Below are 22,962 nucleotides of genomic sequence, written 5' to 3'. Positions count from 1 at the left end.
AGGGTCAGTGGTTCAGAGTCTGTCAGGACAGATCTGTGGTTCAGGGTCAGTGGTTCAGAGTCTGTCAGGACAGATCTGTGATTCAGGGTCTGTGTCTAACCATGTGTCACATGCTAATACAGTTAAGGGAGTCTGACAAGGATTGTATCATATTCTCAATCAAGATAACCAAGGGGAGATAACTATACCAGTATTCCTTTAAAATTCATCAAGTGACATCAAGAAGATTGCGTGTAACAAATGGACTATATCTGTATGGGAAGTAACAAGAGAGATATCAAAATTGCCGATGGTAGTTGCAAAATTGTAACAAGAAAACCTAGATTTATATTTTGAAATGCCATTCTACGGCAGATTTATGAAAAAGAAATCTGTATTTTCGGCGATCTGTTGTCCGAATAATCTCAATTTGAGTTATAAGACCATTTTATGTATGATTTTTGTCATTTGGAAAAATTTACTTTGTATTATCCAAGTTTTTTCGAGTTTTTCAAGTTCGAATTATCCGAGCTCTTTAAAACAAACAAAAAGAGTGAATTTGGCCGGGTCCGTCAAAGTACATCGTAGCCAGGTTGTCGAATTATCCGAGTTGGTAAACACCAAGTTCCACTGAAATTCAGTTCCAATGTACCTAAGTAATCTCAGTTATCGACCTGGTTAGGTCTATATAGGGAAACATTGGTAGACAGTATCTAATCAATCAAAGGCAATTTCTGATCTATCAGACAATTACTTAGGAACTTAATTTACAAACCTAGAAATGTAGATATAATTTATTTCTGATTCATTTTTGGATAGCACATAAATATCTTGTTACCCTACAGTCTCACAGCTGATTATTGTACACACATTGTATCACACATCACACCCCTCCCCTACAGTGTAAAGGATGTAAAGATGGATTTATCACAAACCGGATTCAAAGTTTGATTATAACATATCCCTCCAGATGTTCCATCGTAATTTTAAACAAAATCAATGTCAACCAGACTCTTTTAAACTTTAGTGGTTTTATAGTTGTACCACCATTTTAGCACATTACCAAACTCTGCACACTGATTTACCAGCAGAACTAATAATATGTATAGTGTACACAACATTAGATTTTGTGTTTGGTTAATATGATGTTTGATACGGAAATAGATTTCTATATCTGTAATTAAAACTACACTATGGAAAGTTTTCATTATAGATTTTTAGGTTTCCTTTCACTACTTTAAAACATTATTGAGATCCTCATGTAAATTGGTACTTATATTTGTGTCCTAATGTGTACCCTACAGCTAACTGTATTGTCTGGCATTTACTGAAAACCAATTTTCTTTCGCGACTACTAAATTTTACGATTTTCGTTTCAAAATATTTTTGCTGAGATTAGGTTTAGCCAATTGAGAATCGAATTGAGATAATTATTTAAGAATGTTCTAAGATATTATTTCACGGCAATAAACTTTTGCGATCTTATGTTACCTTGATCGTGAAATTTGCACAAATTAAATTCCACACAAAAGAAAGTTGGTTTACAGTATAGATAAGGTGCTCACAAGTTACTCAACACCCCACCAAATATTTCTCTCACTCATTAATTTCAGCTTAACACTTTCTGATCTGTATGTTATGGTAGAAAAAATCAGACTGACAAGAAATAATTTACAGGACTCTGAAACAAATGAATGAGATCTTTTACCACCAGAAACATGATGGTAGTAAAGGCTAATGTCCATGTCATCTTCTATTGTGACCCTATATTGATTTACTGGTTTAAAGATTTGTCTCCAGCTGGTATAAAAACTTATTTGACTGCCGTGGTTTTAAACAGGCTTTTAGCCAAACAGACATGGATAGGCATGTTAAGTACAGTGTCTATGTGAGAAGGAGAGTTGTAGGCTATTGTCTATCCTTCAATCCATTAGGGCATCCTGTCATATACAAATCTTCATAAAGTTCTTACCAATAAATGTCTGATTTTATTTTACATTTTGCCTTTTTCTTTTACATATACAAAAGCTTGGTCCAGATGTAGGGCTTGATTGTATAATAATCATTATGTTCATCTGTTTGTAAGTTTGTCCATTTGTACAAATTCCAGGAATTTATAAAAAAAAATAAAAAAAATTGGTCACTAAGATCATCTGTAGGTTGACAAAAAGTTTATGTCTTGAAAATTCTGTGATGTTTAGTTCAAACCAGTATAACACTTTTTGGTCTGTAGCGGAGTGGTCTGGTTAATTGGCAGATTGTGAGGCTTCAACACCTCGTGTTCCGGCTGTGTACCTATTCAATGTTGTAACAAATGTCGTAGATGACAAAATACAAAATCATGTGTGGTACCCGGGTGGTTTGATAAAAAGCTGACAATCTGTCAATTGATGCATAGATTACTGCCTAGAACATCCAAACCTGTATAGTAGGATAACTATGGTATCATACCTATTTGAAGATAAGAACATCCAAACCGGTTTAGCAGGGTAATTGCGGTATTTGACCTTGACTCCATTGACATGTCTGCTATAGCTGTGAGCTCCTCTGGGATCTCCAATACTCCACTGGATTTCAACATTTCTCAATCAATTTGCCTGGTAGGCATTTACACACTGGTGTAACAATCTTGTCAGCTTTCTAGTAAAAGTGATGGAAGCCGATATATGTCTATCTTTTGGAGATACATGAAATTGATTTAGAGGGGGAAAAAGCTATCCAATAGTGATATAATGGTGATTATATAGAAACATCTTCAGATTACATTACTAATTGTATGACATAGGGCACTGGTTACATTTAGTGTTTGTTCTATTTTATACAGCTGTCACCTCTCGACAGTCTCCCCAACCCCAATGTTGACCCTCCTTCAATACACACAAGTGTTAGTCTCTGTTAGGGATGGTGGTTTGTTAGGGATGCTGGTTTGTTAGGGATGCTGGCTTGTTAGGGATGCTTATTTGCTGAGGATGCTGGTATGTTTTGGATGCTGGTTTATTAGGGATGCTGGTTTGTAAGGGATGTTGATTCATAAGGGATGATAATTTGTTAAGGATGCTAGTTTGTTAGGGATGCTGGTTTGTTAGGGATGCTAGTTTGTTAGGGTTACTGGCTTGTTAGGGATGCTAGTTCATTAGCAATGCTGGTCAGTAAGGGATGCTGATATGTTTTTGGATGCTGGTTCTTTTAGGGATGCTGGTTCATGCAGTATTTTGTTAGGGATGCTGATTTGTGAGGGATGCTGGTTCATTTGGGATGCTAGAGTTTGGTGGTGTAACTTGAAAAAGTTCTGTAGGAGGTGATCTCATCAACATAAAAACTGGTGTAAGATGCTGTGATTATAAAAAAATATTATCTTACTTTCTCAACAGGGAGCTAAATCACTCATAACGTTTTTAATACAACGCGACTAGCGGTTGTATTAATGCTATCCGGTTTACTATTGATGTGTAAGACTGAGTAGGACTTGCCCTACAATGACATCTAGTGGTGACCTCTTGAACCATTTCATTCATAAACTTCCATTCATAAATTCCCTATTCATTGAATAATATTCCTTTGGACCAATCAGTAGTCATGGGAAGACTGCCTACTGATTGGTAGAATACACAGAGTGTGTATAGAATACACAGTGTTATATAATACACAGCCCATCTAGGTCAACTGTTGCTTGCTGGTGACTCCTCTGTCCAACTTACATAATCTCTGTTAATGATAACTTACTATCTTAAGGCTTATAGACATAAGAGTTTTAAAGTAAACTAATCATATGCCCTTTTTGTGTACTTTAAAATAGTGTTTTTAAATGAATGTTAAACACAGATCTGAGGTAAAGGCAGAATAATGTATAAGGCTGCCCTCATATGTGCATGGTTTTACCAAAATAGGTGTATGTGCAACATAAGAAACAAGAGTAAATTAAGGATTAAAACTCATTTTAATGAAGACTTTTGTTTTCTTTGTAATTTTCATGTAGGAACTTTAATGAAGAAAAATGTCAAACAAAACATGTATTTTCTGTGATCAGTTGAATGTTCTTGAAATAATTGATATCAAAGTCTTTATAATATGGTTTATATATTTTGATTTTGGAAATTCATTTGATTTCATTTTATTTTTCTGTTTCTGTTGCGTTGTATTTGCAGTACTTTGAGTACTTTGATTATTTCTGGAGATATTGCAGGATAAGTATCTGTTGTACCCTCTAATGACTCTGACAATTAAAAGTTTATTTCCAGTTTTGTGGAAAATTTGGTCAGCTGCCATGTACATACCTAGTGATATTACTCAGATTTACCATGAAATATCCTCTAAACTAATGACAGAACAAGGCAGATTGATATTAGTGTATTTGGACTGTGATAATGATGTAACAAGTACCACAGAGCTTACAAAAACCTTTCATCTGATCATTTACCCTCCCAACCTTCCCCTCCTCTACTCTACTTTCTCTGTCCCCTCCCTCGAAATTCCCCTTCTTCCTCTCTCCACCCCTCCTTCTTCCTCCCTTCATCCCTCCTTCATTCCTACCCCTTCACATTGATCATCCCACTTTTGATGTTTGTCCTCCTCTTCTCCACCCATCTCATTCTTCCTTCCTTCTCCTCCTCCCCACCCATCTCATTCTTCCTTCCCCTGCCTCCTCCCACCCATCTCATTCTCCCTTCCTCCTCCTCCTCTCCACCCATCTCATTCTCCCTTCCTCCTCCTCCTCTCCACCCATCTCATTCTCCCTTCCTCCTCCTCTCTCCACCCATCTCATTCTCCCTTCCTCCTCCTCTCCACCCATCTCATTCTCCCTTCCTCCTCCTCTCCACCCATCTTATTCTCCCTTCCTCCTCCTCTCCACCCATCTCATTCTCCCTTCCTCCTCCTCCTCTCCACCCATCTCATTCTCCCTTCCTCCTCCTCCTCTCCACCCATCTCATTCTCCCTTCCTCCTCCTCCTCTCCACCCATCTTATTCTCCCTTCCTCCTCCTCCTCTCCACCCATCTCAATCTCCCTTCCTCCTCCTCCTCTCCACCCATCTCAATTTCCCTTCCTCCTCCTCCTCTCCATCCATATCATTCTCCCTTCCTCCTCCTCTCCACCCATCTCATTCTCCCTTCCTCCTCCTGCTCTCCACCCATCTCATTCTCCCTTCCTCCTCCTGCTCTCCACCCATCTCAATCTCCCTTCCTCCTCCTCTCCACCCATCTTATTCTCCCTTCCTCCTCCTCTCCACCCATCTCAATCTCCCTTCCTCCTCCTGCTCTCCACCTATCTCATTCTCCCTTCCTCCTCCTGCTCTCCACCCATCACAATCTCCCTTCCTCCTCCTACTCTCCACCCATCTCTTTCTCCCTTCCTCCTCCTGCTCTCCACCCATCTCAATCTCCCTTCCTCCTCCTCCTCTCCATCCATCTCATTCTCCCTTCCTCCTCCTCCTCTCCATCCATCACATTATCCCTTCCTCCTCCTGCTCTCCACCCATCTCATTCTCCCTTCCTCCTCCTCCTCTCCACCCATCTCAATCTCCCTTCCTCCTCCTCCTCTCCACCCATCACATTATCCCTTCCTCCTCCTCTCCACCCATCTTATTCTCCTTTCCTCCTCCTCTCCACCCATCTCAATCTCCCTTCCTCCTCCTGCTCCTCTCCACCCATCACATTATCCCTTCCTTCTCCTCTCCACCCATCTCATTCTCCCTTCCTCCTCCTGCTCTCCACCCATCACAATCTCCCTTCCTCCACCTGCTCTCCACCCATCTCATTCTCCCTTCCTCCTCCTGCTCTCCACCCATCACAATCTCCCTTCCTCCACCTGCTCTCCACCCATCTCATTCTCCCTTCCTCCTCCTACTCTCCACCCTTCTCAATCTCCCTTCCTCCTCCTCCTTTCCATCCATCTCATTCTCCATTCCTCCTCCTCTCCACCCAACCACCCATCTTATTCTCCCTTCCTCCTCCTCCTCTCCTCTCCACCCATCTCATTCTCCCTTCCTCCTCCTCTCCACCCATCTCATTCTCCCTTCCTCCTCCTCCTCCACCCATCTCATTCTCCCTTCCTCCTCCTCCTCTCCACCCATCTCATTCTCCCTTCCTCCTCCTCTCCACCCATCTCATTCTCCCTTCCTCCTCCTCTCCACCCATCTCATTCTCCCTTCCTCCTCCTGCTCTCCACCCATCTCATTCTCCCTTCCTCCTCCTGCTCTCCACCCATCTCAATCTCCCTTCCTCCTCCTACTCTCCACCCATCTCAATCTCCCTTCCTCCTCCTCTCCACCCATCTCAATCTCCCTTCCTCTTCCTGCTTTCCACCCATCTCATTCTCCCTTCCTCCTCCTCTCCACCCAATTCATTCTCCTTTCCTCCTCCTCTCCACCTATCACATTATCCCTTCCTCCTCCTCTCCACCCATCTCATTCTCCCTTCCTCCTTCTCCTCCTCCTCCCACCTATCTCATTTTTCCTTCCTCCTACTCCTCCTCTCCACCCATCTCAATCTCCCTTCCTCCTCCTGCTCCTCTCCACCCATCACATTATCCCTTCCTTCTCCTCTCCACCCCATCTCATTCTCCCTTCCTCCTCCTGCTCTCCACCCATCACAATCTCCCTTCCTCCACCTGCTCTCCACCCATCTCATTCTCCCTTCCTCCTCCTGCTCTCCACCCATCACAATCTCCCTTCCTCCACCTGCTCTCCACCCATCTCATTCTCCTTCCTCCTCCTACTCTCCACCCTTCTCAATCTCCCTTCCTCCTCCTCCTTCCATCCATCTCATTCTCCCTTCCTCCTCCTCCTCCTCCTCCTCTCCATCCATCTCATTCTCCCTTCCTCCTCCTCCTCCTCTCCACCCATCTCATTCTCCCTTCCTCCTCCTCCTCTCCACCCATCTCATTCTCCCTTCCTCCTCCTCCTCTCCACCCATCTTATTCTCCCTTCCTCCTCCTCTCCACCCATCTCATTCTCCATTCCTCCTCCTCCTCTCCACCCATCTCATTCTCCCTTCCTCCTCCTCCTCTCCACCCATCTCATTCTCCCTTCCTCCTCCTCCTCTCCACCCATCTCATTCTCCCTTCCTCCTCCTCTCCTCTCCACCCATCTTATTCTCCCTTCCTCCTCCTCCTCTCCACCCATCTCATTCTCCCTTCCTCCTCCTCCTCTCCACCCATCTCATTCTCCCTTCCTCCTCCTCCTCTCTCCACCCATCTCATTCTCCCTTCCTCCTCCTCCTCTCCACCCATCTCATTCTCCTTCCTCCTCCTCCTCTCCACCTATCACATTATCCCTTCCTCCTCCTCTCCACCCATCTCATTCTCCCTTCCTCCTACTCCTCCTCTCCACCCATCTCATTCTCCCTTCCTCCTCCCTCCTCTCCACCCATCTTATTCTCCCTTTCTCCTCCTCCTCTCCACCCATCTCATTCTCCATTCCTCCTCCTCCTCTCCACCCATCTCATTCTCCATTCCTCCTCCTCCCCACCCATCTCATTCTCCCTTCCTCCTCCTCTCCACCCATCTCATTCTCCCTTCGTCCTCCTCTCCACCCATCTCATTCTCCATTCCTCCTCCTCCTCTCCACCCATCCCATCTCCCTCTCCCTCTCCCTCCTCCCTCCCCTATATATATACCTTCCATTGTCAGGAATTTTAGGAATATTTCTTAGTTGTGAAGAAGTAACATAGTATTTTCTATTCTAAGACTTAGTATGTTAAAATAATAAATGATTCCTAACATTGTAATGTGATATACAGCTTTGAATTTGACCGGATTACATTGTACATTACCCTACATTGTATCATGTACATTGGTACCTAGATTAACTTACAGTGATTTGGCTGGCTTCATTGTGTTATATTTATCATTTCGAATTCTGTCAGCTTAGATCCCTTAGAATGAATCACTTGATGGAATTCTGGGTGTTACTTTCAGGATCAAGGGGTGTTGGAAGTTTGGCTCCAGGCGTCATGGCCAGTATCCTATCTCAAGATTATCTGGATACAGTAATAGGTCTCTTCTTAGATAGGCCTAAAGCAGGACAAGTTGTCCCCCTTTATGAACTCCGTCAAACTAAAAAGTATGCATGTTGCTGGTGGTTTTGTGGTGGAATGATAAACTTTACTTACCATGCTGAAGGACATGTTTTAATCAAAGTAATATTCTCTCTCGGTAAATTTACGTTCACGTGACTCTCAGGCCATGAAACATTTCTCCAGCATAGATTTTTTGTGTTTTTGTAATGAGCCGCTCGGTTAATTTGCCAGCCTGTATATGTAGCAGAGATAGTTGTGTGGTTACTCACCTAACATGATTAAGATGTTACTTTGTGTGATGGTTTTACAGTCACTGCCTATAACTCAGGGTATTCCTTCCTAGCTGTAAGGTTCCAATGTTTATGGAGTTTTGTACATTAAGGCATGTACATAGCACAAAATGTCAGTTGGAACAGTAAAGGGAAATAACTCGAAACTTCAATAAGTGCCAAAGTACCAATTCTGATAAAACTCTAAAACTCACATTCATTATATATTCTGCCAAGTGAAAAAAATAACTAGCAATTTTTGTTTTGACTAACTTGAGGATCAAACGGGAAACAATCCTTTCCACTTTTTGCAGATATTTTGGTGTACTGTAAACATGGATATTTTTGTGTGGGATTGTGGGGATATTTTTGTGTGGGATTGTGGGGATATTTTTGTGTGGGGATTGTGGGGATATTTTTGTGTGGGATTGTGGGGATATTTTTTGTGTGGATTGTGGGGATATTTTTGTGTGGGATTGTGGGATATTTTTGGATTGTGGGATATTTTTGTGTGGGATTGTGGGATATGGGGATATTTTTGTGTGGGGATTGTGGGGATATTTTTGTGTGCAGATATTTTTGTGTGGGATTGTGGGGATATGGGGATATTTTTGTGTGGGGATTGTGGGGATATTTTTGTGAGAAGATATTTTTGTGTCGAAATATTTTTGTGTGGGATATTTTTGTGTGGGGATTTTTTTGTGTGGAGATATTTTTGTGTGGAAATATTTCTGTGTGGAAATATTTCTGTGTGGGATATTTTTGAGATTTTTAGCCCACCATCATCAGATGGTGGGCTATTCATATCGCCCTGCGTCCGTGGTCCGGCGTCCGTCGTCCGGCGTCCGGCGTCCGTTCGTCCGTAAACAATGCTTGTTATCACTATTTCTTAAAATCTGCTGCAGGGATTTTGTTCAAACTTCACATGGAGGGTCCCCTTGGTCCATATTTGTGCCATACAGATTTTGAGGCTGATCGGAAAAACAAGATGGCCGCCAGGCAGCCATCTTTGATTTTGGCAGTTGAAGTTTGTTATCGATATTTCTTGAGAACTACTAAAGGGATTTCGTTCAAACTTCACATGAAGGTTACCCTTTGTCCCTAGTTGTGCCATACAGATTTTTAAGCTGATCGGAAAAAAAGATGGCCGCCAGGCAGCCATCTTTGATTTTGGCAGTTGAAGTTTGTTATCGTGGTCCGTGGTCCAGCGTCCGTCGTCCGTCCGTAAACAATGCTTGTTATCACTATTTCTTAAAAACTGCTGCAGGGATTTTGTTCAAACTTCACATGGAGGGTCCCCTTGGTCCATATTTGTGCCATACAGATTTTGAGGCTGATCGGAAAAACAAGATGGCCGCCAGGCAGCCATCTTTGATTTTGGCAGTTGAAGTTTGTTATCGATATTTCTTGAGAACTACTAAAGGGATTTCGTTCAAACTTCACATGAAGGTTACCCTTTGTCCCTAGTTGTGCCATACAGATTTTTAAGCTGATCGGAAAAACAAGATGGCCGCCAGGCAGCCATCTTTGATTTTGGCAGTTGAAGTTTGTTATCGATATTTCTTGAGAACTACTGAAGGGATTTTGTTCAAACTTCACATGGAGGTTACCCTTGGTCCCAAGTTGTGCCATACAGATTTTTAAGCTGATCGGAAAAACAAGATGGCCGCCAGGCAGCCATCTTTGATTTTGGCAGTTGAAGTTTGTTATCGATATTTCTTGAGAACTACTGAAGGGATTTTGTTCAAACTTCACATGGAGGGTAACCTTGGTCCCTATTTGTGCCATACAGATTTTGAGGCTGATCGGAAAAACAAGATGGCCGCCAGGCAGCCATCTTTGATTTTGGCAGTTGAAGTTTGTTATCGATATTTCTTGAGAACTACTGAAGGAATTTTGTTCAAACTTCACATGGAAGTTACCCTTGGTCCCTATTTGTGCCATACAGATTTTGAGGCTGATAGGAAAAACAAGATGGCCGCCAGGCGGCCATCTTGGATTTTGATAGTTAATGTTTGATATCCCTATTTCTCAAAAAGTGCTGAAGGGATCTTTCTCAAATTTAATATGTAGGTTCCCCTAGGGCCCTTGTTTTGCATATTGCATTTTTGGACCAATCAGTGAACAAGATGGCCGCCAGGCCGCCATCTTGGATTTTGATAGTTAAAGTTTGTTATGGCTATTTCTCAGATAGTACTGAAGGGATCTGTCTCAAATTTCATATGTAGGTTCCCCTAGGGACCTAGTTGTGCATATTGCATTTTGGGACCGATCGGTCAACAAAATTGCTGCCAGGCAGCCATCTTGGATTTTTATATTCAAAGTTTGTTATCGCTATTTCTCAGAAAGTATTGAATGGATCTTTCTCAAATTTCACATGTAGGTTCCCCTAGGGCCCTAGTTGTGCATATTGTGATTTGGGACCGATTGATCAACAAGATGGCCACCAAGGAGTCATCTTGGATTTTGATAGTTGAAGTTTGTTACCGCTATTTCTCAAAAGGTACTGAAGCGATCTGTCTCAAATTTTATATGTAGTATGTTTAAAAAAGTTTAAAAAGTAGAGAAAAGATCCATCTTTCCTTTGTCAGATATAGATCATTCTTTGGTGGGCGCCAAGATCCCTCTGGGATCTCTTGTTGTGTGGAGATATTTTTGTGTGAAGATATTTTTGTGTGTAGATTTTTTTGTGTGTAGATATTTTTGTGTGGGGATATTATTGTATGGAGATATTTTTACTATGTTAACTTTTAAACTGTTCACAGTGTGGTGATTTTCACACAGTCTTTTGAACACCATACTACATGTCCAGATTTGTATTTGTTGATTCATGGATTTATATTTTCAGGGATTTCAAGCAAAATTAAATGAGAATTTCCATAGCGTGAATATTCCACTTTATTGGCAATACATGTAAATCTCTAGTGCTTGATATTTTAGAATCACTATAACGTAGGCTAATGTTAGTGTAGTATACTGTTTGTGATTATTACAGAATGCTGAGTTAAACACAGGTAACCGTAGATGTATGTGTGGTGATATCTCATTATCACAATTACTACCGAACATGGACTTCTGGAGATTTGTCACTGAATCTTTTGATAAGAATACTGCTGTTTATGTTTCAGCCCCTGTACAAGTGAAACAGAACCACCATGGTAGTTTAGATGATGTAAAGGGAGGCTACTCTAGTGAACCAGACACGATCGTGTGGACGACAAACAACGCCAACTATTCTGCTATACAGTCACGGAGTTTACCTCAAAAACCAACATCAGGGCAAAGTCAGGAACAACATCGAAAAAATGTGCCTCGCAAAAATCCACGTCGACATACTGTAGGGGGCGCCACCCTGATGCAGGAATCTCCGGAAGACACAGCAGATGTATGTACAAAATTTATTAATTATGATAGATTTACAATGTCATTGACACAATTAATGCATGGTAATTCTATTTGTAAAATCGATCACTAATCATGGATGGTAAAAAGAGCGTTTGATTTTGATATGAAAGTTTTGCTTAATTGTATTAATTGACATTGTAATTATCTATAAAACGCATTAAAGGTTTGTGTTGTGTTTGTGCTTGTTACAATTATATATCAAAAACATGCACTCTGTTTTTTCAGCAATTCATTGTTTTCAGAGTCTTTTAATGAAGATGCGTTTAAGAGATTGCTTTACCAAATCAGCATGACTTTCTTTCTGCAAGAAAACTTACCTAGATTGGTGTTGCACCGAGCCTATTCTAAGGGAGGCAACTCCTCCATTTCTAGGTGATACAGAAGCAGTAATGATTCTGACAGACCTAAGGAATTTTTATTACAGTAGCAGACGGTTATACAACAGCTTGTAAACATTGATGTTGAGGTTGAAGCTGTATGTTTGTGGCTGTTAAAATGCTTTATGAAGTTTGTTGACTTTTATAACAGTGATGAAAACATGTTGGATTTGGTAATTTCTTCCACATTGTGAAATGTTAGTGCCGTATCCACAGACTTTCTGCTTTCTTATGTGGCTTTAATGCATCACTGTTAAATACTTCCACTGTCTTCAGGGAATTGGGAAACGATTAAGGCTTGAATGATTGCATTTCCTGAAGTTTTCCGTGATATTTTTCTCATTGGACTGCCTTGGATAGAATACTGATGCTGGTTTGATCGCTCGTAGAGAAACAGATTTATAGCATTACATGATAGCTGAGAAAATAGTTTACTTTTGAAGTTCTGTATTTAAATCAAAATAGAAGAAAATGGATTTGATCATGGAAACCTGTATCTATGATCTACTGAAATTTTATTCATACAGAATGAATTGTCTGCAGGAAAAAGCCATTGTGCCAAAACTATTGAAGAGTTGAGATATTTTTTCACATTATTTTCCATCTCTTAAGCATATCCCATATATAAAAATAGATACATGGGTGCAGGCCTTGTATCATTCCACTGTAGCTAGCTGAAACCTTATATACCTGGGACAGACTATGTTTACTGTAGGTCAGCATCTGTAGCCTTTACTGATTTTTCTGTGTAACAGATAATCTTATGTTTGATTGTCCTAGTTATGTTCTAAATTGTATACAAAGACTGCCATATTTGATACCATTTAGTACTAAAACTATCAACTACTTCAAACAGTTCATGTCTTTGACTTTGAACATTTCAAGGTCATATATCCAATATATTATATAGATTTTACATCAAAGTAACAATTTAGACTAAAAAGTTGTGATCATAATTCTACAAAGGTGTATGAATCACATATGAATTGTTTATCTACTTTGACATTCATAATATTCACACTGAAATAAACCAGGGTAAGTCACTCTGTTGGTAATTATTTTAATTCGCTGAAAGGGCCATTACCACACAAAAGTTCAGTGAAAATATTTACCGGTAATTTCATATATCATAGGGCACTAATACTAGATTATCTCCTCTTTGTTTGGAAGTCTTGGGAACCATATTTATGACAGTTACTTTCTTATATCTAAACAAGAAATATACCAAATATACCAACTGAAATACATGTTTATAGATAAAAAATATTTTGTCTTCAATATTATTTTTTACATGCAACAAAAAATGTTTTTATTCAATATTTTTTACATACCAACTTTTCTCATTGAAACTGCACTACTGAAAATATAAAATAATATATTATCCAAGAATCGTTCTCATATTACACTAGGCGATGTAAATGTCTACAATTAAAACAAATTGTATCTTGAACAGCAAAAATTATTATTCATTTTGATTATTTCATAATTTCCCTATATATGTCACTAAAAATCCCCATTTTAATTACTCAAGTCTAGGAAATTATAATTCATATGCACATAAATTAACTTATCTATTATATGTCATTACAAAGAACAGTGATAACAAAGCAGGAAGCTTTTTTTATTGTACAGGTATGAACAAGAGATACATTAACAACATTTTGGTCAGAGTTACTTCCCCTGTACCTTCAAACTTTTGATGATAAGATTTGATATGCTTTATCAAAATATTTAAATGACCTATAACAATTCTTGCATATTGGTTAATATAGATAAGGAAACTGATGGTACAGGATTAGAAATAATCTAAGAGACTGTCTTAACTTAACCACTTTGCTGTTGTTTTGCCCTTTACATAGATACACAAACAAAAAACCTTTAATCATTACCGTATAACATTACGTATCCATGAAAATCCCTCTAGTAGGGACCCATTTAAATACTCATTGTATCATTCACAATTAATTTGGATTCCAAACATTTCTTTGAAAACTAATGCATGCCCTATTGTTTTGAAATTGCAAATGATGCAAGGTCATATAGTTGATGTGGTATGTAGATGTGCAAAAGGGGAACCCAAGATTTATACCCTGGCCTAAAAAGAAATCAAAGAAAAATTGTCTGATTTCATATGTGTTCTGGACACATTATAAAATGCATGATTACTGTTTTGATGGCATCTTCAAATCCAAGATGGGCATAGTGGTGCCAAGAAACGGTCACCATTTAGAATGTATCTGATTTCCTTGACAATAACGTGCCTTGTAGATGGTGTTCAGAGTCACTACATGGTGATGGATTTTAATAAGTCTGGGAACCAAGAGATATCTGCTTTGACCTCAAATAGGTAAAAATAAAAAAAACTCAGATTTCAAAATCAAATATAATGCGTTATACAGAGATTTTGGTTTAAATGGGGTCATGGATCCTAAAAATGGCCACCCGGGTTCCTTAGGGAGTCAAATTTTAGATATAATCTATTTCAATTGGTATAAGGAGTTTTGATTTTCTGTAGGGGCCATTTCTAATGGCCATCAGTTGTATTTCTTGTAATTTTCACCACCACAAGCTGTCATAAAACATACAATGTGTGAGTATTGATGCTTATATATGATGGTTCAGATCCATAAAAGCACCAATATACTATTGACATAGCGGTAAATGTCACATGAAATATCACATCGTGAAGAGGAAATTCCACAGTCAAAGCCATGTTTCAAACTTTTGGGTAATAGCAGAAAAGGGAGTTGGATCACATGACCGACATCGGCGATGCCTGTGTGGATTGGAACCTCCCAACGTGTCTAACCTGACCAACATCGGCGATACCCATACAGATAGGAATAGATCGGAACACTTTGGAGACATCCAAGCCATTTTAAACGTATACATGTTAAAAATCATTATTTAAACTTAATAGTTTAATAATTTTGCAAATGCGAACTTTACAAAAGTCAATAATCACAATAATTGTTGTGTATACAGTAAATATGGAAAATTTAAAACTTAGAAAGGCAGAGAAAAATATGTAAAACACTTCAAAGACTTTTTCTATGCCAAAAATACCGCAAGTCACAGACCATACAACTTTAAATAATGACGATATGATGGATTATTGAGCATGTAAGAGTTGATGAGATTGTGTGTAAGGATTACTAGTTATGACATCACTCCTACTCCATGTACATAGATATTATGTATCCAAGTGTGGAATGATATCAATGTCATTCCCTAGAGGGTACTCAATATTTAATTGTTCTTCTTGGATGAAGAATGTTCTGGTGGCGTGACATTTGATCAGATAGAGCTCTTAGTTTGGGCGTACTTTTGGGACGTATTCTGGCAATGAAAACTTTAAAGTTTGGTTTATACCGTCCTCGGCAATATGTGGCGTACCTTATAATATTGTGTGCTATTGATTTCTACTGACGGAGCAGAAAATGTAGCAACTGCTTCCTCGACTATACGACGGACAAATCTACCACTTCTGTCCGTCTGTCATCGGTTGTCCATGTTACCTGTACTAATGAGCATTGTCCGTCTGCCGTTATGTCAACCATTATCGTCTGTCTGAAGGATTCGGTGTGCGATTGGAACGCAATGGATTACGTGTCAGTTTGTCGTAGTCATTGTAGAAGAGATGCTATTTATAGGGGATAAGGAATGGAGTCAATATAAACAAACCATGCCGGGTAAGGTTATTACTACAGCTCGTTAAATTAATGAGTATGTAATATATAGTTATGATGTAATAATAGGCAATCATCCTAGAAATTATAGAAATCAATAATTCTGTGGATAATCTCTTAGACACATTAACAAGTTTAATTGTTGTGACATTTCAGAAAACCTGTTTATTTTGTCATGAAATAATTTTCAGAATCCATCTCTCATCTTATCTTCTATAGATTGGTATGTAGGATGATGTTTGAATCCTAACTATGTAATTATGTGAACCAGAATTTGATCGTTTTCTAAATCTTGGCAAAGACAAAATTGTAACTATTGTTGTTATTGTCAACCTATTGTTTACTTTGTAAACAAGACTCTAAATACCAGGTATATTGTAGTTAGTGTAAAAAAAAAACAATCACTTTCATATATGGTCAGTCATCCTGGCAACTTATTGCAACATACTCTATTGAAAATGGGTTTTGAACTCACAACCACGAGATGGAGGGCGAGTGGTAATTTGTCAGAACACTTATAGGCATTCTAATTTTAATTAATAATGGTCAAGGTGTTGCTAAGACAGATTAACATGTATGGAATTTGTGTTTGTTTTTGATTATATTTCTTTTTCTAGCACCAATAGGTAAATTGGGGTGTCTATTCCTAAATAGGTGTTTTAAGTGTAGAACATTGTCTGTGTTTGGGTAATTCTCTGCATCGTGGATATTGATTCTGGGAATGTTGGCCGATTATTAAGTCTGCTGTGTGTTGGAGTGTGTTATATAGATGCTGATTCTCACTGATGTAGATACTAGTTTCCTGTTTATATTTTATTTCATCATTGACTGATTCATGTATTCATACTATTTGATTAAAACATGAGATTTAAAGTTAAACATTTTGATTTTGAAAGGGATTATATCAGAATAATACAAAACAAATCAACTACATGACCAAAACATTATGGCCAAACTATCAAGTTTTACTGGGCCAAAGCTTTGATGATGATGAATATTTTCATTGTTTCTAGCTTAAAATTATGTGGAGAAAACAAAATGAATCAAAAACAAACTTCATTGTTAATTATTGGTTGCTTAAGAAACTAGTTAATTCAATTTCCAGGTTGATTTAATTTGACTTTGATTAAAACATCTATAGAGTGGAAGAGACATATTTTGGTTGCCGGTTGGGCAGGGTACTAGCTGGATTGTGTCTGTTTTGGTTCTGGCTTATTTCCCCCAGGAGTGCTCTGTATGGAAATATCCTGATGTGTATGGACTGTGGGTCCAGTGTCTATGTAGGCATGTGTTTGGAGGTTCTTATTGATCCAGCCTCCAGGCCCTGATGAACATGTGAACAGTCCATCTTGTCAATTGGTGTCCAAATTGATCGAGGAAATTGACCATTTACACAGAGTTTTGCATATATGGCCATCACTCATCAACTAGCTGGGATAGGCATACATTTCCAATTGTCTTCGGCTGATTGACTGCTATAAACATTGTGAAATGTACATCCATCCAGGAAATTGACTGGCAGTAAAATTAACAGGAAATATACAGGTGTTATATTGTAAGGCCGAACAAAAATTGTTATTTGTTGTTCCGAACAATCAGTGTGCTATTTATGTCCTATTTTTTAAAACAAATCTTGTAAGAAGTAAGAATTTCAATTTCACATGTGAAGTGAAAGAATATATTTGGAAGAAAAGTATGGTGAACAAAGATTAATTATTTATTGCATTCCAGTCATTTTATCCCAGATTATTTTCCCTTATTTATAAACTTCTTTTCTATATAATACGACTTTCCTTTGAAAAGAAAAGATGCAGAGTTTTAATTAATTTCTGCTATGCCATTCTTCAATTGCTTTACATTAGATTATTAAGAAATTAATGTGAAAAGAAGTGACTCTTCATTCTTTGCGAAAGTTTATTTGGAAAATTAAAGTAAAAAAGTTTAGAAGGAATGGCCACTACAGTTTCATAACCCCTAAGAGTACAACATTTACAGTAATAGGGTTAGGATACTTATGCGTGTTTTGCCTGAAATAGGGTTTAATTCTCCTATAACTCTCCAGGAAGTAAAGGTTATGGATGGTCATTGGTTCCCTACAAACCTAACTGACATTACAATATAACCATCACTAATCTAATCTCCTCTTTAAAACAGATCTGATTGCTGAGATCAATGAGATAATAAGTAGATTTGTATCTACATTTGTACTTATTTCAACAGCATGAGTACCAACACACACTACAGATCAATCTAGAACATATTTATATAGATGGTTTTATATAGTTATTGTTCTGCTAACTTCATGGTGTATAGGAAATTCTTTTCTTCATTTTGCTCATTTTAATATAATGTACGACGCGTTAGCTAAAAGCAAATATTGGGGGGGATATGTCAAGTATAACAAGGTTCAAAGTGCAGGATAAATGAAAGTAAAAATTTAGACCCCCCCCCCCCTCCCAAAAAAAGAGAGAGAAAAAAGTGGCACTATTATAATATTTGCTAAATGGAAGCAAGTTATAGAATACAAGTTGCGCTCATGCATTAAGGATCGAAGGGGAGATAATTCTAAATAATCTTATACACTGAATGATAAGATACTTTTTATAAGTATCTCAAGGGATATAACTAGAGCAAATATTTCATGCTTATCATCTAATTGTACAAACCTTTCAAGTTTCACAAAGATGCATTTTATTTTAGATTTGAAGAATGGTCTATTTAATGTGATTTTTTATGAATAGAAAATCAGACCAGCTTGATCTCCAAATCCAATATGTTTGTCAGGTCCTACTGTTTTTATAGACACACGATGATAATTACTGAAGTAATTACAGATACAAGTTGGGTTTCTTTAATCATTACAGTTGTGTGTGGTTACCATAGAAACAGTTCCTGTTCTTACAACAAAAATTACAATCAGATTGATTAGTTATGTTATTGGTGACCAATCGGTACTACAGTTACAGGGGCCTTAGTCTCATACATGTTTGATGTGCATGGATATGGAAATCTTAGAGTCAATCATGTGATATCTTCTGGTGTCGTAAGGAAGTCACTGGAAAATGTGATAATTGTAGGCTTGAGTGGCCTTGAATGTAGTTTGACCAGAGCTGCATATGATATTTGACAGAATAATAATTTGGACCGTGTGTCTCTACAGCACACAATATGAGGATCAATTTAAACTTTTCAGGCTACTTCATATAATTATGCCGCCCCCTTTTAACGCTTTGATGCTGTTTTCCTGTTCTCCTATTGGTCATCTGGTCATTTTGTAACAATAATGATTGGCATTAGGTTTCAGCAGTTCCTATCAAAGCCTTTCATTGGTCGTTAGACAACAAAAGTGGTGTCCAAAATAGCTGTTAAGAAATTTAATTTGACAATCGCAATTCAATTATTTAACGCAGAAAGGCATAATTTGACAAAAATGCTCAAGTTATCGACCAAGATTTTGCCTGTAAAATACTGATCTATAAAAAAATCTCTGGCTATTGTTGATTTAATTAAGGTTAAAGATCATTGGCCAGTTAATTGATTCTTTAATGAAAATCTCAGAAAGATTTCTCTCAGAATGAGAGCCTCATTGGCTGTCCAACATAATCTCTGATTTCAATTATAAAAATGGGGCATTATTGACACACTGCAGAAGGGGCGGACCACTCTTGTCATTACAAAACTTGATTTATTTGTATGGCCCAGCAGGCTCGTCATCGGTCAGTGAGTATCAGTAAAGTACTCTCTGACATAAATAAGGTGATGGGATCATACCGGGATACACAATCAGGATGACATGCGACTCTCCTGGGGAGGTAGACTACCAGGTGGCACCACCATACGCCCTATTGTCATGGTTACTTGTAACCTCTTCTGATTCTCTCGATCAGAGTCATCAAAGTACTTGTACACTGCAGACTTTTATAATGAAACTGTAAACTTGTTATTTCAAGAGTCTTATAAAAAAATTCTGCAAAAATCAGAAAATGTAATATACATATTGACTGATTATTCCAGTTTTATATTATTTTTATTTATTTTTTGTTTAAACAGTATTAACAAAGCTCTATACAAAGGACTCGATCAATATAAAATTAACAAGAAAACATTTACCAATATGACAATAATGTCCCTAAATGGTATATATCTTCATTGTAAGGTACTAAGAGATATAGATGTGAACATTGACTTCTACAGGGTTCAGTCCTTCAGTCTAATGGTCAGTTTCTTAGAATGTATTAGAAATAAAATAACAAACAATGCTGACAACAGGGAGTAAACTGGTGAGACGTTAATGTAAAGATGTTTGAGGTCCGTGTCAATCCTGAGTGCTGTAAAGCATGAGACCAGACACTTTCAAAGAAAATGTGGTTAGGAGTAAGTCGAGCAAAAAATGTGGAGCTTGCTGGCGATGCAATTTTCAGTAATGTGTCTCCATCAGAGGTCTGTGTAAATATTACGTAACTCTCTCCCAACACACTATTACATCTGCCTAAACAAGGTAGCACTGAGGTTTGCTTCCCCAGGTTTGGTTCGAGAATGCCAAATCTCACGAAAATGCTTGACAGTTCATGTAGGCGAGTAATGAATATCATTTGCTGAAGAAATATCTTCTTTCATTTGGAAAGAAGAATGAATTTTAATTTGCTGTTTTGTTTAGATGTAGTATCTCGTGATACATTTATCATAATATCCAAGGGTGATTCAAATGCAATGGATATATAATGATGTCTGAATTTAAAGGGATCATGGTTCATGAGGCAAAGGTCATAGTCTAGATTCGTTCAGGATTCAATATTCAGTGATCAGACTGGTCATCTACATTTGTAGCTATAGGTTCAAGTGCAATAGGCAGCATTCATTAAAGTATTGAACTGCTTTCAGTTGGTAATTTATGGAAGGATAAATGCTGGACAACAGTAACTACTATATATTGAAGGATATTTAAAAGTGCTGTGACATGGTTGTCCAGTTGACATTCATATGCAGTTCAATGCTTATATATATAATTTACATCTTTTAAGAATACATAAAATTACATATAAATAGCCGTTTCATCAGCGATTTCTTGTGCTTTCTTTCAATTATGACGTCACAATGATCATGACATCAAAATATTTGGATGGCAATTCGTGCACTGAACAATGCCGAATATGTGCTAAGATTACATAGTGAGGTGGCAGGAAAAGTGTTAATATAATGCTGCCATCTGGACATGTATAATGTATAAGGGAGGTAACTCCACCTCCAATGATTGATAACTTCATCAGCAGCCTGATAATGTCTTTGGCCATATTAAGTAGGATGGTCTGCAGGCCTCTACACCCTTTAGTACACTCTGGCAATGCTACAGAAATTGAATATTGATCAGGCTTTGTATCTGGGGACATAGTAATGTCCACCAAGATTAAAGATGGAACCTAACTGGTTCTGACTGACCATCAACTTGACCAGAAAGGAAAGGATGAATTAACTGACCTATATATATAGTACAAGGAGTTAGTCAGCTTAGTCTTTTAGATTGTAATGGTAATGAGGGTAACTGGTCTTTAGTAATAGTCTCCTCATCAGTATTTGTGTTTTTATGTCGTTACAATGAAAGGAAGTTTGTGTTACCATGTGTGTCCCGACAATGAAAGGAAGGGCGTATGGTATTTAAGTGTTACCATGTTTGTACCATTATTCTGATTTCGTATTGGGGTATAATGTCTTACAACTGAACATTAGTGGCCTTACTCACAGAGATATTTAGAAGATATTGACTTATTTCAGATATATACAGAGCAAGTGCGCAAATAACATTACTGAACTAACTGGCTAAACTAGAGTAGTGAGCTGAATCCCTAACAAATAGTAGGATATTTTTCTGATTTAACGGATCGACTTCTAACTGGAGAAAATTTGTGATTGTCTGTTAGCTTTCAATTTCATTATATTGTATAGTGATTAAAGGTCAGTTTAAAAGCTGACCACTAAATAGCCAATATAAATGGTCAGTTACCTATAGGATGAGGATATAAGCGGAGGTCAGCTAAGGTAATGTAGTGACCATGTAGTCAATGTACAGCTGGTAACAGATTAAAGCACCAGGTCGACTAGGATCACTTGGGTGAACACAATCATTTATTGACTGTTCATTTGTCGAGGAGGAACCTATAGGTGATGAACGGTCACGGGTGATCCTCAACAGCCAATACTGTCCGTCCATCATCTCATCTCGCATCGCCACCCGGAGGTTTCCGCCATCCCATCAATGTGATCGACTGATGCACTCTGGGGTATTGATCTTCGCTGGCCTAAACATCTAATACGGCTTGGAATTTCATCGCTCTGTCACCAACAAACTAAGCTCGTACACTGTCGCTCTGTTTTCCACGATTATCCGTTGGCATTGCACGGAATTCTGTGCTGTGTTTTCATTTCGTGCATTGGAATTTGTTTTGTACTGTTGTGTGAAGTTAAAGACTAGAACCAAATTGATTACTCGAGTTTGGATGTTCTGTGGAATATTGGATTTCAAAAGGTGTATCATAACATCATTTGTATTTACGGTTTAGCGTGAGGGAGCCTTTCGACAGTGCACTGGAATCCTCAATTGAACCATGTGATTAGTGTAAGTTTTAATCAACACAAACTTGAGGCTTTTCGTTTCCAGGATAAGTAGCATCTTTTGAAATTTTAAAGAGGTATTTGTTTTGTATCATAGGTTGTCAACACTTTTTAAAATAGTGTGGTTTTCAGACAAACTGTAAATTGTAGGTAGCCTGAGGGATTGTCTGTAATTTGTAAAGACTAACTAGAAGAGAAGAATTTAAAAGTAAAACTTTTTGTTTTAATGTCATACATTGGTGTCCCTATACCTTAACGGAAATCATGGTTATTATGTATAGATATCTGACAGGCATACCAACCAAAAATATATTTTATTGAATACTCATTCTGTAAAACAGGGATTAGTGCAGATAAACATCACCTCTATCTGTACACTTAAATATAGAGACCAGTTAGAGACGGATATTGAGATGAAATTATATACCAAACACCTGTCTATAGTGACCACTTTGTACATTGATACCTTAGACCTGTCTATAGTGACCACTTTGTATTGTGATTAATGTAGTCTTTTTTCAGCGACAATTTGTTGAGTTATAACTAAGACCTGTTTATAGAGACCACTTTGTATAGCAATTCCTCTAACAGTAGAGAGTGGTTTCTAGATGTTTCATTGCCATG

At 38.1% G+C, this 22,962-nt stretch overlaps 1 protein-coding gene across 11 annotated transcripts in view; it reads left to right on the top strand.

Annotated features, from left to right (window-relative positions):
- Positions 1-22,962, top strand: part of LOC138314620 (SRC kinase signaling inhibitor 1-like) — a 166,842-nt gene that overhangs the window by 76,422 nt on the left and 67,458 nt on the right. For all 11 annotated transcript variants that reach the window (XM_069255042.1, XM_069255043.1, XM_069255038.1 and 8 more), the window contains one exon: positions 11,390-11,646. In XM_069255042.1, coding sequence (XP_069111143.1) covers positions 11,390-11,646 — 257 coding nt within the window. The remainder of the gene's footprint in view (positions 1-11,389; positions 11,647-22,962) is intronic.

This window comes from Argopecten irradians, chromosome 2, assembly GCF_041381155.1.
Source record: "Argopecten irradians isolate NY chromosome 2, Ai_NY, whole genome shotgun sequence".
In the NCBI taxonomy this organism is placed as follows: domain Eukaryota; kingdom Metazoa; phylum Mollusca; class Bivalvia; order Pectinida; family Pectinidae; genus Argopecten; species Argopecten irradians.
This window is presented reverse-complemented; position numbering and strand designations above follow the sequence as displayed.